Raw genomic sequence first — 15150 nt, 5'->3', positions numbered from 1 at the left:
GATATTTAGACCCCTTTCCATTGGACCCCCCTCCCTGGAGCACCATTCCCTGTTTGCACATTTGCAATAGCGTCTTCACTGTAAATAAATGCACTGACTGAGCTCTCCCGAGTGTGCACCTGACTCTACCAGTCCATTAGTCTTGACAGTTCAAGGTGATGATACAAGAGTTTTTCATATGTGTGGCTACAGAATTTCATACATGCAACTTATCAGGAATAATAAACACAGTAGAATGGACAGTGCCGGCATTAAAACCTGCACCGTGGAGCCTTTGGTCAATAAAAAATCAAAAGCTTCCCAACCTGCTTTAAACTTTTCCTACATGATGACCTGATCAACCTTCTGCACCGGGTTTTTCTTTGTTTGTTTTTACGTATAAAGCCTGTAAATGTCAGTAATTACACAGTCAATTCAGTTTTCTGTTGGATTTTGGGTATGTCTGCAAGAAGTTGTTTTGTTCATCTTGGGATATTATATGCAGCCAAAGAATTTCATGCACGCTGATCCCTTCAGATGGAACTCCTAAGCATGCGCTTTGAAGTTAAAACTTCGGTATTGTTTTCATGAAACTCTGAAATTTGCTACAGCACCCTGGATACTGTAGCAAAAGTTTAAACTTTTAGAATATTAAAGATAAGAATGACAAAATATTATCTAAATCTGACAATTTTCCAAGAAGGAGTTCATTGAAGGACAAAGCTTAAAGTGCCAAAAATGATGCAAAAATGTGACACTTGGATCAGGTATCGATCCAAAACTTACTCAAAGACCTGAATCTCAAAAAAATCTCAAAATGTCCTAAAATCTTAACAAATGACAAAATGACAAATGGACAATTTATTCATTTTACTCCGGTGTTGTTCGGTGTTGACAGCATTAACATAGCACGGAGGAAGCTAACTACAAAGGACCAGCAGTTTGGAGGCTGTAAAGAGTTTTGACCTCAACACAAACTGTGGTCAAACACACTGAAATGACTGAAAACCTCCTACAATTTTTCCCCTGTTGGCTTCTTTGTCTCTCTTGCTCTCACTTGTTCAGTGTAATACTTGTTGGAAGAGATATTACATTACATTGTTGTTGTCAACTCAATTAATATGATTTCACCGCACCTCTTGCCAAGTGTGATGCTTGTGTGTGTCTGAGCAGTAAAAGGAGGTGCCACAGAGAAACCAGTTCAAGTGTAAAATGACAGCAGCAAGTAGTAAAGACTCACAATGAGTTGAAATGACACAACAGGTGAATAACAAATATGCTTATTTTAGTTTCTATTTGTTATTGTACGAATTAATACACTTTATTCATTCATACAGTTAGATACCATTTGTTATGTAAGGCATGACTGCTGAATTAATGCTCTTCCTCTTCCTTATGGAAAGGAACACAGCTTATTAACAGCTTATTAACTTGACACCAGGCAGCAGGAAAAACTTGAAACTAGAAAAAGTGAATCCCCAAATGTCTGTGAAGGTTCTCAGTCATCCAGGTCATCGTAGTCAAAGGAGCTTGCAAAGAAAAGCGTCTGGACTTCTTTAAGTTGCTTGAAGACGTTTCACCTCTCTGAATCCCCAAATCAAAACAGTTAAGTGGGCGATACACACATATGACCCCTTACATCTGAACTGAAGATACAATTAATTTAGGATACTAATGATAAACACAGCTGTTCCATTGTTGCCCTGGACCACAAATTCATAAAGATTTAATACAAGTGGTGAAATCATTCGTTTAGATTAGCCTCCACAAACTCTCTGTCCTGTGCATTCCAAAATCCAACTGCTGAGCTATTCTGAGCATGTTTCAGAACATGATCTCCGGTCATGTCAAAGGCATTTTTCTCACAGTAAAACTTGGAGCAGAGATCTATAGCAACGATATGAGACTTCATAATAAACTAGAAGGCTATCTGTGTTTTTTCAGCGCAGAAATGAAACAATAATCCCTGCAGCACAAATCTCAAAGAGGGAAAAGCTCTTGTTCTTCAGGCCCGGCCCCGCCTCCTCCTCCTCCTCCTGCTTGCAGGGGACAGAGAGGGTAGAAGTTAAGCAGTCAGCTCTCTGCCATTGTTCTTGTTCTGGACGTCTGCGAACGGGACGGGTGGCGCTGGTCGGGTACCGGACGGCAGTCTGTCGTTATGACGGGCTCCGGTCCGAAGCTCGGGGTCCTGCTGCTGGTGGCGGTTCTGCTGCAGACTGTGGTCGTCACCATCACCGTGCTGCACTTCACAACGGCTCTCAACTCGGTAAGGAAGAATTTAAAGTTCGGACAGAGGAGTAAGGGACGCGCGGAGGCTTTTACGCATGGCCGTGCTTTGCGCACAGCGAGGCGGGGGCAAAGTTGATGCAGCCGCGTTCTACTTCATTTTGCTGCTGACTTAATTAGAGTTTTAATGCGCAGTTCAGCGGTGACAAGTTCTGGAGCAAACCACTTTAATTAGTTTTGCGCTCTGGTGTTGCTGCTGCGCTCCAAAGAACATATAGCCCACTTTTAATTTATTTTTCTTTTTTTCTTTTCTTTTACACATTGTAATGCAGGTCACTTATGCTGCTCTGGAGTAAGGTTTGCACAATGCAATGTCACGCAAACATACACACCTTGTTTTTCTCTGCAGCTGCAAACGTAGAACAGAGAACAAGGAAGTTAAAAAGAAAAGCAGCAGGAGAGGTGGCCTGCAGATCATTTTACGATCATCTGTGACTGTCAGGAAGAGTTTGTACAGACCTATGCGCCTGAATTTTTGTGAGTGTGATTATGCTGCCCTGACTGTACTTTTGTTGAAGTACATCTGAGAGTCCTCTGCTCAGATGGATTCAGTCCAGTACAACTCTCAGCCTTTGTTTACATCAATCAATCATTAACCCAGAGATGAGATGCAGCAGCGATATGTGGAAAATGAAACTTAAACACATGACAAGGAAGGAAAGGGATGCATGCCAGGAAATTATGATGACTCAGGTTCTAAAGCCAACTCTTTAGACAGTAATTGTTTTAGTGTGGACAATGGGCATTTTTCTACAAAAAAAAGAGCAAGAAAAATTGGTGCAATTAAGTTAACATCAGCATGTAAAATTATGTTTTTAAAGCGAACAGACCTTGAAAACAACTTTTGGTTTTGCAAAATGAAACCACAGAGACCGTCAGGTGTGTCAGGAATGTTTGATGGGAAAATAAAGAGACATTGCTCCACTTGTTCCATGCTATACTTCATACCGTCACTATTCGCAGATAAAGGAGACTTTTGCCAGGAGCAGTGTCTCCTGTCTGACGGGCACTGACCTGCAGAGCATCACGGATGTGCGAGGGGATCTATGCTGGCAGGTCACTCAGCAGGTTCACCTCCTCATCGAGAAGGTACAGTATCACGAGGAATTATTGCTTACTTTTACCCCCCAGAACTTAACTGACCTATAAAATCCACAAACTGTATGTAAACAATGAATGCAGCCACTGTGGCATTACTTTGAAATTAAATTAAAACTGTGAAAGAAATCAGGGTGCTTACTTTAAAGCTACAGTCTAAATTAATAGGGAGAAAGCGTCTTAACTTTAAGCTGTCAGTGGGATGTAAAAACATGTAGAGAATAAGCAGCAAATCTGATAAAACCCTCTTATAATGTTTGGCTACCTTGCCCCGAAATGAGGTTTAACACTGAAACCTCTTAGGGGATCATTTTGACCTCATCCTGCAGGAATACCAGTGATGGCAAATAAGCATTTCTTAAGTTCACTTTCATTGAAATGTTCAAATGTTGTTACACATTGGACAAAACAGTATTTAAGATGAAGTATTGAGGGTTTTGCTTGTTATACAAATAACTAACTTCACTAATAAACAAGCAACACAACAGCTAACACATCTAAATAATTTCATTATTGTAGAAGAAGAACGTCACTGAAACGTCTAAGAGAAATGGCGTTAGTTATGCTAAAATAAACAGGGTATAAACACAGTGCGCTCATTGTAAAAACATTTTAAATCTAAACCTCAAAGTGGGTTTCAAAGTAATATAAACATTTTAACAGATTCATTATTGTAGACGTTTGACACACACTCCAGAGCCCCACACTGACTACACGATGAGTAAACCAGTATTAGTCATGAAATGTTATCATTCGTTCATTAGAGTGCCGACACAAACAGCAACTCAACATATGCTGAATATGAGCCATGTTTATGCACACTATGGATACAGGAAGCCAAGAAAAAGTTAGAATACACTTAAATACATCTTTATATTTAACCAATAGAGAGCTGTGTCTGCTACCACACAGCAGAAACCGCCTCTCCTATTCACATGCACAGCAACTTGATTGGCTTTTAACTTGCTGCTCTGAATATAATGCCTCTGACGTCACCTGATTCTTTCTAAAACCCTCTTCTGAAGCCTCAGTGATAGCATTTTGGCTGATGCCATGCTGTTCTTGTTGTTGCTGCATCCATAGACTGTTTAGTTGTAACCTACAGACACATATATCAGATAATTAGTACTTAGAAACAGTGATAAAATACCAAAGAAGAGACAAAGACTTCCTGGAAAAGCTGCTGGTATCCAGAATCCACATATTAGCAGAGAGCTACAGGCTACCTGACACTCATCAGACGCACAGCCCTAACTTTAAGCCTGGATAAACTTAAAATAATTCAGGTCTCATAAAGCTACTATGAAGGGTTCAATAAGTCACTAGAATAAAAACAGTTTTCAGTAAACCTGTTTAAATCTGAAGGTGTACATGTTAAACCTGGGAGTTACTGGGGGGACTGACTCACTTTAGGAGCCTCAAGTGGTCATTAGAGCAGCGGTCCCCAACCCCCGGGCCTCGGACCGGTACCAGTCCATGAGTCGTTTGGTACCGGGCCGCGAGAGTTGAGGCTCAGGTGTGAAATGTATAGTTTTCAGGGTTTTTATCGGTTTTCAGCGTTATTTTGTTATCGTTTTTATCGTTAACTCGGTTTTCCTGGGTCTTTTCATCTGTGTTATGAATAAATTTTCTTTTTTTCGGTACCGGTACTAGTTTTATTTTGTTGTATTTATCCGCGACACCTTAAAGGCCGGTCCATGGAAATATTGTCGGGCATAAACCGGTCCGTGGCGTAAAAAAGGTTGGGGACCGCTGCATTAGAGGCTCTGCAGCTTCTGGCAGCTCAGAGTTGCTTTCATGTCTCAGCTGCAGAGTTTTTCCGCTTGGTAAAATCTGAAAATGAGCTGTGCATATCGGTTTCAGCCGATCTCTATTAATGACTCGAATGATTTGGCCAGCTGCTGAGATTTCAAAACTTAATTTCTTCTCCTTCACTGCACTGCATCAAAAACTCCCCACCCACAGGGCTTTGGAGACATTGCTAACCTCCTACACTCCTCCCAGCTGCAAAGTCTGAAAAATGCTTACAAAGCAAATGCTGAAGAAGGTTTATTGTTATTTTTTATTCCGCGGTCCCTTATTTAATTGAACTCCGCACAGCTGGAGTTCAATTAAATTTCAAGCAAAGAAAATTTCAAGCAAAGTTTTACTCTTGATGATAAACACAAGAGGGGCGCCACGGGAGAGCAGGAGTACGACTAAAAAAACAAGGCTTCTGTTTAACAGGGCTCCATTGTTATCCTAAAACTATTAATTTATTGTTTTCCATGGGATTCATTGGCAGAAAGAAAAATGTAGAATAAAGGCAGCTTTATCTCTTAAACTCAAAGAGGGGTCATTATTATTATCATTATTAGGGGCTTCCTGGATATTCGCTGAAGAAAGAAAAACTGAAATGATCCAAATCACTGCCTGCGGATGCACAATGAACTCCTTCATAGCTGGAGATGTGATGTGATCCTGTGTGGTTTAATCAGCACAGGAATGCATTCACCTGCCCTGCACTGACACACACACACACACACACACACACACACACACACACACACACACACACACACACACACACACACACACACACAGCAAACATATTCATTTTCTTTTGCTTGCTATTTGTGCACATTGTTTGTTTTCGTTCCCTTCTCTCCTCCTCTGACTTTGCTGCTCTGCTAAATACTTCGAGTTGGATTTTTTTCCGATTCTGCTGGTTGATTAAATTTAGTTCAGAACATAAACAACACAGAGACGGTCTGATCCAGGACGTTGGTTCGGGTTTTTAAACTCGGAAGGAATCTGAATTTACAGTAGCATTTCCTCTAAAAACACACTCAACAGGCAGGTGAATGGTAGAAACCTAAAAAACACCCATAGCTGCAGATGTGTTGGTGTAAAGATTTACAGCGTCAATTAAACCTAATTTAATCATTTTATTTTACTCACTGGCCACTTTGTTAGGTACACCTGTTGAGCTGCTTTTTAACAAAGCTATCTAGTCAGCCAATCACATGGCAGCAACTCAGTGCATTTAGACATGCAGACAAAGTTCAACCTGATCATCAGAATGGGGAAAAAGGTGATTTAAGTGACTTTGAAAGGTTGTTGGTGCCAGACAAGCTGATCTGAGTGTCTCAGAAACTGCTGACCTGCTGGGATTTTCCCACACAGTCATCTCTTTGGTTTACAGACACTTGTCTGAAAAAGACGAAATATCCAGTGACCGTGAGTTCTCTGGATGAAAATGCGTCATTGATGCCAGATTGAACTGATAGGAAGGCGATAGTAACAAACCACTTCTTCAACCAAGGTATGAAGAAGAGCTTCTCTGAACACGGAACATGTCAAAACTTGAAGCAGATGAGCAGCAGACGACTCTCCTGTCCGCCTGGTGTGATGAGTCTTAGTTCCTACAAATGTGCTAGCACCAATATCAGCAGGATTTTGCCACTAAGAAGCATTATTTGCATAAAAAAAGACACCTTAAGACAATTGATCCTGTAGGAGAAAATATTTCTGTTTGAACCAAAGCAATGAACCGGCTGACCAGCCGTTTGTCAGACTGACAACCCGGTATTAGTATTCCCGTGCTGAAACTATCCAGTGACATCTTGTTTTTAAAGTATGCATGAATCTCTAATCTCCGATGATTAACTCATCTTTTTTGGGAATATTTGAATAAGTTACCTGTTGTTATGTTCTGATCATCTCTTTGACAGCTAAATAATCATTAAATGATGTCTTATCTCTTTTCTCAGATTCTTTCAGAAAGCCTCTTCTTTTTTTTCTTTTAAAACACATTTCTGCAGCTGAGCTAAACTGTCCAGAACCATTATTTAGAAAATGGTTTTAGTTGGTTTGGCAGTAGTTTCCAATTAATTGGCAAAAGAAATGAAAAACACGAGGAAATTGGAGACGGGTCGTTTCCAGGAAAGAATCCGTTGCCAACGTTAACACGAAGACTTCTTTTTTTATTCAAAGGAGCAAGTCTCCTGATCTGATGTCAGCACATTTACAGGGTCAAAGTTAGATAAGACGCTGCTTGGCAGGTCTGCGGTATGAGCTGATGGCCCCGCTCGGCAGATAAAGTGGCAAAAGGTTATTACTATGTTTAATGTTACAGACATATTACTCAAAAATCTTACTTCACCACTGTTTTTCCTACAGTCATTGTCTCAGCAGAGGCAGAGGCAGAGGCTGAGGCAGAATTCGTCGGAAGTGAAAGGTGAGAAAGCAAAACCGAAACATGCAAACATCTGACCTATGACCTACTAAATACTGATCTATCCTCTGATCGGACTTTTCTGGGTGCATTTTCCATCCTTTCCTTCACGTTAGATGAAGTCTCCCAGGTGCTGCTCTCTCTCTCTCGCCCCAAAGTTGCCGCTCATGTCACGGGCAGCTATGTCCCCAAACTGGAGCGAGCAGGAGGAGGTGAGTGCTGCTGAAAGTGGCCGTTAGGCGGATTGCGTTAGAGCAAAATTTAAACAGCATGCACAGAGTGACCTTTCAATTTAAAGGCAACGTCTGTATTTTATTCTTGGACTCTACTAGCGTAGCTTTGCATGAGTTACACTTCAAAATAAGCCAGATCCCCTGTCTTAAACAAGCTGTTTGCCCTTTAAGCCAACTTTCTTCTTATTGAATGCCCCTCATTAACAAAATTTGGACAGCAGTTGGGTGCGGCTTCTGGGCCTAAGATGACCACATTAGGGATATCCCCTCTCACCGACATCATAGAGATTTATGAGTAGAACAAACTCCCAAAACTGAGAGTTTTTGGCTCAGAATGATTACTTTCACATATCCTGACCTCGTTATTAGGAGTCTTTAAAACAAACTGTTGAACTCCACCACCCTTAAAATGAAGTTTTAGCTGTCATCACATGTGATTGCATAACAAAATCTGATGTTGTCCACTTGCCTTACTTCCTCAGCTCCAGTCTTTGCTGGGCGGCGCGTTTATGGCCAGAAGATCTCATGGTGGGAGGGCCGTAAGGGGCTGGCCTTCCTCCAGGACGTCCAGCTGGTGGATGGGGAGCTGGTGGTGTCGCAGCCGGGCCTCTACTACGTCTACGCCCAGACTTACTTCAGACACAGCCACCTGGGGGAGGATGGAGAGGACAGCGAGGAGGTGGAGGATAGGGGGAAACCTCTGCTGCAGTACATCTATAAGAAGGTGAGAGACACATTCATAAACTAACTTATCACTTTTTGTTCTTTCACTCGTCTAGTGTTGTAAAAATTTGGTTTGACCTGTACTCATGCATCAGTCTAATTATTCATTTTGGCGATAAAACAAAACTCCTTCTGCATGAATTAAATCCAGCTTGTCTTGACCTATCTGCACATTTATTTGTAATCTTTTAGTCTTTGTTGCACAGAACATCGCAGACTGTTGAGTCACTGGGGCGGGCAGGGGTGTGTTAGGATGGTGTCTGACTAGTAAAATATGATGACTAATAAGCATTCAGACAGAATTGCTGTAAATATCGAGTAACCTTTGGCTTCTGCTTTGTCAGCTAAAACTTCAATTAAAGGGGACATATTTTACCCGTAAAAATGAAAAAGAGCCATTTTCTAGCATTATGCTTGTGTATTAATGGGCATTCAAATCCATTGTGCTTTTTATTTTTGGATCAAAAATGAATTAAAATAAAAATGTCAAAAATGGAGCCCACTGGGGCATCCAGTCTGGTTGATCAGGATGTAATAGTTGGGATTGTGTCGCAAGTTTTAAAGCTGATGAGTTCATGAGAGTGTTTGTTCAAACTGTTAATTTCTGCCAATTCAGACGCCTGAATCATTGTTCGGAGTCTTTGGAGTCCTTCTGAAGAAGACATTACAGATGGCCTAGGGCTGTGCGATATGACCAAAATCTCATATCCCGATATAAGAATTCTATCGTCCGATAACGATATAAATCACAAAAATTTAACATTTTTGTAAATTCTGTGAATCTCGGGCAGCTCGACTTGCGTGAAGTGTTTCCAGCTGCGCGTCATGTAGCTGGAGTCGCGTGTTTTAACCGATGCATGAAACGATACATTTTTAGACGTAAGTTGTAACGGCCGCCGTTTTCTTTGTGAGTATTTATTTATTACACGGCGTGCTGCGGGGAACTGCCTGTTCTAACGTTTGAGTCTAAGGTTTATTTTTTAGCACCTGGCGGCTCTTTTTTACTTCTCATCTGTAAATGATCTGCTCTTTCACGTGATTCAGTTTATTTTGAAAAGTCTCAACAGGATCTTGAGCTTTATTGTGAAAGGTTTATGTGGAACATAAACAAGCAGACACGCGATGGTTTTACCGTCATTGTTGCTAACGACAACGCATAAAAACAGGCACTTGTCCATCTGTAGTGTGGTTATATAAAATATAAGAGAAAGATAGAACTTTAAGAAATTAATATATCCACTACAGTGACCATCAAAACCATGAACAAATATTGCCGTAAAGAGTTTATTTTGCGACACCACGAAACAAACGATAGCGTAAAATGAAACGATAGACGTTTTTATATCGTCATCCGATATATATCGTTATATCGAACAGCCCTAAGATGGCCTGTCATAACAAACCAAATTAAGGAGGTTGAGCCGAGGATCTGCACCGATGCTTCTCCGTTATGTATGACAACAATCTTTCTTGTAGTGACTGTGGAGACTGTGCAAGTGGAAAAACATGCTGAACTTATTGTCACAATCTTTTAAGTCATCCCGGCCGTGTGCCATCTGTTTGTAAATGGATGTTTTATTAAATGTGACTGTTGGACTTCACTAGTTTAACAGTGGTCATGCTTGATGTTTGCAGGTATGTGACAGTAACCAGTCACTCACCAGGCAAGCTGCAGCTGATTAGCATTAGCCAAATTAGCTGCCTCAACTATCACCTGACCAACTTCCACTTGATTTTTTTGCTGAACGACCAAGCGAAAACCTCTGGTACTGAAATGATAGTGTGTAGTACAGGCCATCAAAGAAGTCTGTGTTAAAGCTTTTCTGAGTAATAGTCTTGTTTTTTTATTAGTGAGCATTTAGAAACCAGCCACCGAAGGGCCATATGCCAGTGTACTCATGGAGCACATGGATTGGATTCTTCTTTGTCTTTTGCTTTGTTTTTCTGAGCCCAGATTATAATTGAAATTAATTTGTTTTGTCCTGCAAAAGACAGATTCTTGGACCAGAGTATGATTGAGAAACTTGTAAACAACTCCCAAGAAAGCTTTTGTTTAAGACAAAATTTAGGAGGTTTTTGATCATAAGCAGTGACAGCTCGCTGACAGCTGATTGGTTGCTTCTCTTCTCTGTGGTTGAGACTCAAACATGAAATCAAAATTTGTAATTCCTGCCTTCACGCCACCTTTGAAGCACTCATTCTTTAGCGCTTCTAACATATCGCATTTCTCTCACCTGCTCTTCTCCCAACAGATGAGCTCATACCCGGCTCCCATCCTGCTGATGAAAACAAGCCGCACTTCCTGCTGGTCCCGAGGTTCCCAGTACTCTCTGCACTCCGCCCACCAGGGGGGGCTGTTCCCGCTCACTACCGGCGACCGCCTGTTCGTCACGGTGACAAATGCATCTGCTGTGGACATGGACGAGGAGACCAGCTTCTTCGGTGCATTTCTGATCAGCTAGAGTAGCAGGTCTTGGACTGGGCATCTCGGGTTTTACCTGGTGAAATAGCTTAATGATGCTACCGTGCTGTAATGATGAGTGTGGTAGCATCTAGACTTCTCCTAGAGTTCAAAACTATAAAAGTCAAGGAGAAGTCAAACAACTTTTACGACACTGGTTCTCTTGGGGGAGAAGACACTGATGTGGCTGTGCATGAGTGCTTATCAAACCAAACAGACTTTTGTATTCGAGTGTCTTAAAGTAAGTGTGGACTGGACTTTCCAGGGGTGTAGTTTTTTTTACAAACATCTCTTTAAGGCGGAAGTACAGTTTTTAAGGATATTTAGGCCCAAAAGCAATTTTAACTCATTCACTGCCATTGACGTTTATAGCCGTCAATTGCAGTGAATGAGTCAATGGGTTTAACTCATTCACTGCCAATGGCTGGCAGTGAATGAGTTAATATCCAACTAGGCATCTAATGCCTAATTCATAGCTCTGGACCCAATATCCAACCTAGATCTTCAGCAAAATATAGACTACTTGTTGCACAAACTGTTTAATTTCTTGTTGTGTCATCTACAATCTGTGTGGAGAGCAAAAGGAGGATTCAATTTGCTAAAATGCAATCTAGAAAGGAGTTCCTAAACTAATCCACGGGCTACACCGGAATACCCCCCAAATTACGCGTCTCCAGAGGCTTAAACAACAGACTAGCTGAAGTCTTGGATAGGTAGGTCTCAATGTCACACTGAGATGCAAACCTGCAGATCAACTCTTACAGCCTACTACACACCCTGAGGCAAATGTAATGTAGGGCATGCGTTTTAAACTGCTTCAGCCTAGCTACAGTTGCTCCACACCTGCAAGCCACTTTGTAGCCCACCTTCACCTATCGCCTCTTTTTCTTTTCTTCTCTGCAGGGTCTTGCTGCTGCTGCAGGGGTCCCAGAGCAGAGTCATGTAGCCAAAAGTAAATTAGTGCAGATGGAAGTAATGTTTTGCCATAGTGGTCTTGCCTGGGGTAGACAATTTGGCTGTGAAGTGGCTGTGCAACACAAATATCCACAGGAAAGTTTGCCAAAGACCGAGAGTTTGTCAAACTTTTATTCTTTGTTCTTATTCTTCTTTAACCCCTGAAGCAGTCGTGCCTAAAACCACCAAAAGTTGGAACCATTGAAACTGCCTGTGTTGCCTGAACAGGCTTCCACTTCCAGGGGGCTAGCACAAAGAATCAGAGCTTTAACGCTTATATCCAAGCCTATGACTAATTTAGAAACACTAAGAAAATTGTACGTCTTTGGACTGAGGGAGCAAACTGGACCACCTGGAGAAAAGCCCATGGAGGCACAGGAAGAACACAAAAGCTCCACATAAAAGGCCCACCTGGCCATAAAGTTTATACCAAGGAACCATCTTGCTTTGAGGGGACAGTGCTCCCCACCAGGCCTGGATACACCAATCACAAATAAACAAAAGCAATACCAGCTGCAGTTGTTCTCAGTTCTGCCATTAAGAAATGTTTGTATAAAAGTCATTTGAGTCCACACAGAAATTTTAGGTGTATTCCTGTTTAGAGATGTAAATGCTGTGCTATATTTTTTTATTTTTATAATAATCATTTAAGTATTGAGTTCGTGAACCCTTTGTTCTTGATATTCCCCCAGTCAGAGTACAAACATGTGGGTAAAAGTATAAACCTTAGAGACAATTTACTGCCTTTCAGATATACTTAATATACCGACCCATCATGTTGACAACCATATTGGGACTATGAAATAGGGCTGCTTACAGTCTCGCTTTTTTCTGTCAGACTTCAGCATTTTGGCTCGTCAACTCCAACCTTTCTCCAAGAGGTGCATTAAATGCTCCCTTGCAGTTGGTATTCATGCTATGTTGGATTAACTGCAGATGTGACTTTCAGACTCGGGAAAATGGTCTGCATCTAAACAGCAGAAATATGTTGTTTTCATGTCTGTGTAGCTCTGCTGCTTTCCACATTGTTGTAGTGAACAACACAGCAGATGCCTTCCAAGGTAATTCAAATTAAAAAGCTGTTTTCACACATGCTCTGCAGCCCCGAACCTTAGTAGACATGACCAGACAGAGGTGCATGATGGAAAACAAATGTTTGAGGCAATCAAATAGGACCGTAGCCTGATTTAACCTTCCAGATCTCTCGTATTAGGTCCCAGTGATTTGTGAGAGCAGAGCAGCTATTGTTTGGTACAGCACTAATGATTCAGAAAAGAAGAAATTCAACTGTTGACAAATGTCTTCACTCAGTCTTTCAAAATAATAAAGCGTGAGAACAGAATATATAACAAATAAGGTGACCAGGTTTTTCCTGTCTGCTAGCTGTCAGTAAAAACTGGCGGCCAAGTGATTTCAAAATTTATGCGATGGGAATCAAACCAGTGCACTCCCCAACAAGTTCCAGGTCACGTCTACAGTCCTGCCAAGGAAATGTTTGTTTTCATGCGTAACTAGAGCATCAAACAAACCACACAAACAGCTTTTTTCCTCCAGTTTTTGCTTGTTTAAAGCAGCTGGCCTCAAATTTCATTCTGAGTGGAATAAAATATAAAATCTTAATTCTAATTTAAGGTGCAGAAAACCTGGAGAAGTTGCTATAGTTAACATCATCATCATCTGCTAATGGCATGAATGTAAACCCCCTCCAAATATTTACCATTACCACAAAAATGATCAGCTCGATGCTGCTGAACACGAGACTACACCTGGTAATGTAACTTTAAGCAACGAATACTTTTAATCTGGTTATGAATTCAATCTCAAGTATCCCCATTAAAGGTATTTTGTTGTATTCACTGATGGATGCAGCAAGATTTAGTTGAGTTTAACGTGACATAAAAAGACATGAATGCAACATTCACTGTATTACTTATGTAAATAAATACAAAGCACAATCATTTCTCGTACGTTGTGTTTAAGAACGCGTGTTTGAACTTTTGTAAAGGTGGTTGTTTAAGTTTTGTTAAGTCATGTTATGCTCCGGACCAGCTTTGGTGTAAAAATGTGGTTTCACATTTGTGTTTTGGGGTTAATTATTTATGAAGTGGACCTACTACAAAACAGTCCATGCTATTTTTCCCTTTCACTCCCGATCAGACTGGGAAGTTGATGTGAATTAAGCCAGTACCTTAAATTCAGCCCTCTTTGTCCACTTCAGTTTATTTGCCAGACATCAAAAACGGACACTCATCAGGTTATTAAGAATTTAATTCTTTGCCAGATAATTAAATGTGAATGTAAATAATCCAATTTTTGTGGGTGTAAATATGTGAAATAAAGATTCAATAAAAAAGCTCTTTGGATTTTTGTCCATTGTCTTATGTGAAATGTGAATGCGTTAAAGCAGACATCGTAAAAAGAAAAAGAAGACAAAAAAAAGAAAATACCGTTAGCATTTAACAATTATACAAGAAAAGAAAAATATATGTAATAATACACTATGTGTAATTAAGGAATAAATTTTTAGGGAAAAAACAAATAAGCAGCTGAATAAATAAGAAAAAGGTGTGAACGTGTGTTATTTGTGATCTACGGGGGGTTAAAATCCTTAAAATCACAGATCTATGTGATTTATATGATTTAAATTTGCAAAACTTTTTTAAACGTGGGCACAAATCATACCTCATGTGAAATACCTGGGGTTATACATTACATTTTAAATTTAAATAGACGACAAGTGCCAGGTTTTTTTCTCCAAATAAGAAACACGAAAGCAACACCGAAGAGCCCGATATCAGACAGTCATCAAATCATGCCTCGGGTCTAAAAGCAGGCAAACATAAGAGAATAGAACAATGAATCAGGGCTTCTGAATAGAATAGAATAGAATAGAATAGAATAGAATAGCCTTTATTGTGATTGTACATGTACAACAAAATTATGGGTGCTTAACACCAACTGTGCAGGAGTAAATTATCAATAGTAAGATAGCAGGAATAAATATCAAACAGAGGAAATATGTACAATCAAGAGAAATATATACAAAACAAGAGAGGGGGGGTCAGACTGATGGTGCAGTTTGATGGTGAGGATGTCTGCAATGGTGGTGTTGAACATTAAGCCGTAGTTCACGAAGACCATTCTCACGTAGCTCTTTCTGTTCTCCAGATGGATCTGCAGGGCGATGTGATGACATCCTC

General features: G+C 40.6%; 1 protein-coding gene across 2 annotated transcripts; it reads left to right on the top strand.

Moving 5' to 3' along the window:
* The first annotated feature begins 2028 nt into the window (after nucleotides 1-2028).
* Nucleotides 2029-14313, top strand: LOC146701622 (tumor necrosis factor ligand superfamily member 10-like). Of its 2 annotated transcripts, XM_085467917.1 has the most exons (6): nucleotides 2029-2245; nucleotides 3229-3354; nucleotides 7525-7582; nucleotides 7696-7791; nucleotides 8295-8536; nucleotides 10788-14313. In XM_085467917.1, exons 1-6 carry the CDS (start codon nucleotides 2138-2140, stop codon nucleotides 10995-10997), a joined length of 840 nt encoding a protein of 279 aa, XP_085324043.1. In that variant the 5' UTR covers nucleotides 2029-2137; the 3' UTR covers nucleotides 10998-14313. The 2 variants fall into 2 exon arrangements, with proteins under 2 accessions (XP_085324043.1, XP_085324044.1); XM_085467918.1 differs by lacking the exon at nucleotides 7696-7791.
* Nucleotides 14314-15150: the final 837 nt, after the last annotated feature.

The sequence above is a fragment of the Copadichromis virginalis genome, linkage group LG9 (genome assembly GCF_057382275.1).
Source record: "Copadichromis virginalis isolate Kocher_CV1m ecotype Utaka linkage group LG9, C_Virginalis_male_GT1.1, whole genome shotgun sequence".
Taxonomy (NCBI): domain Eukaryota; kingdom Metazoa; phylum Chordata; class Actinopteri; order Cichliformes; family Cichlidae; genus Copadichromis; species Copadichromis virginalis.
The sequence above is the reverse complement of the archived record's forward strand: the minus strand, read 5'-3'. Positions and strand labels throughout refer to the sequence as shown.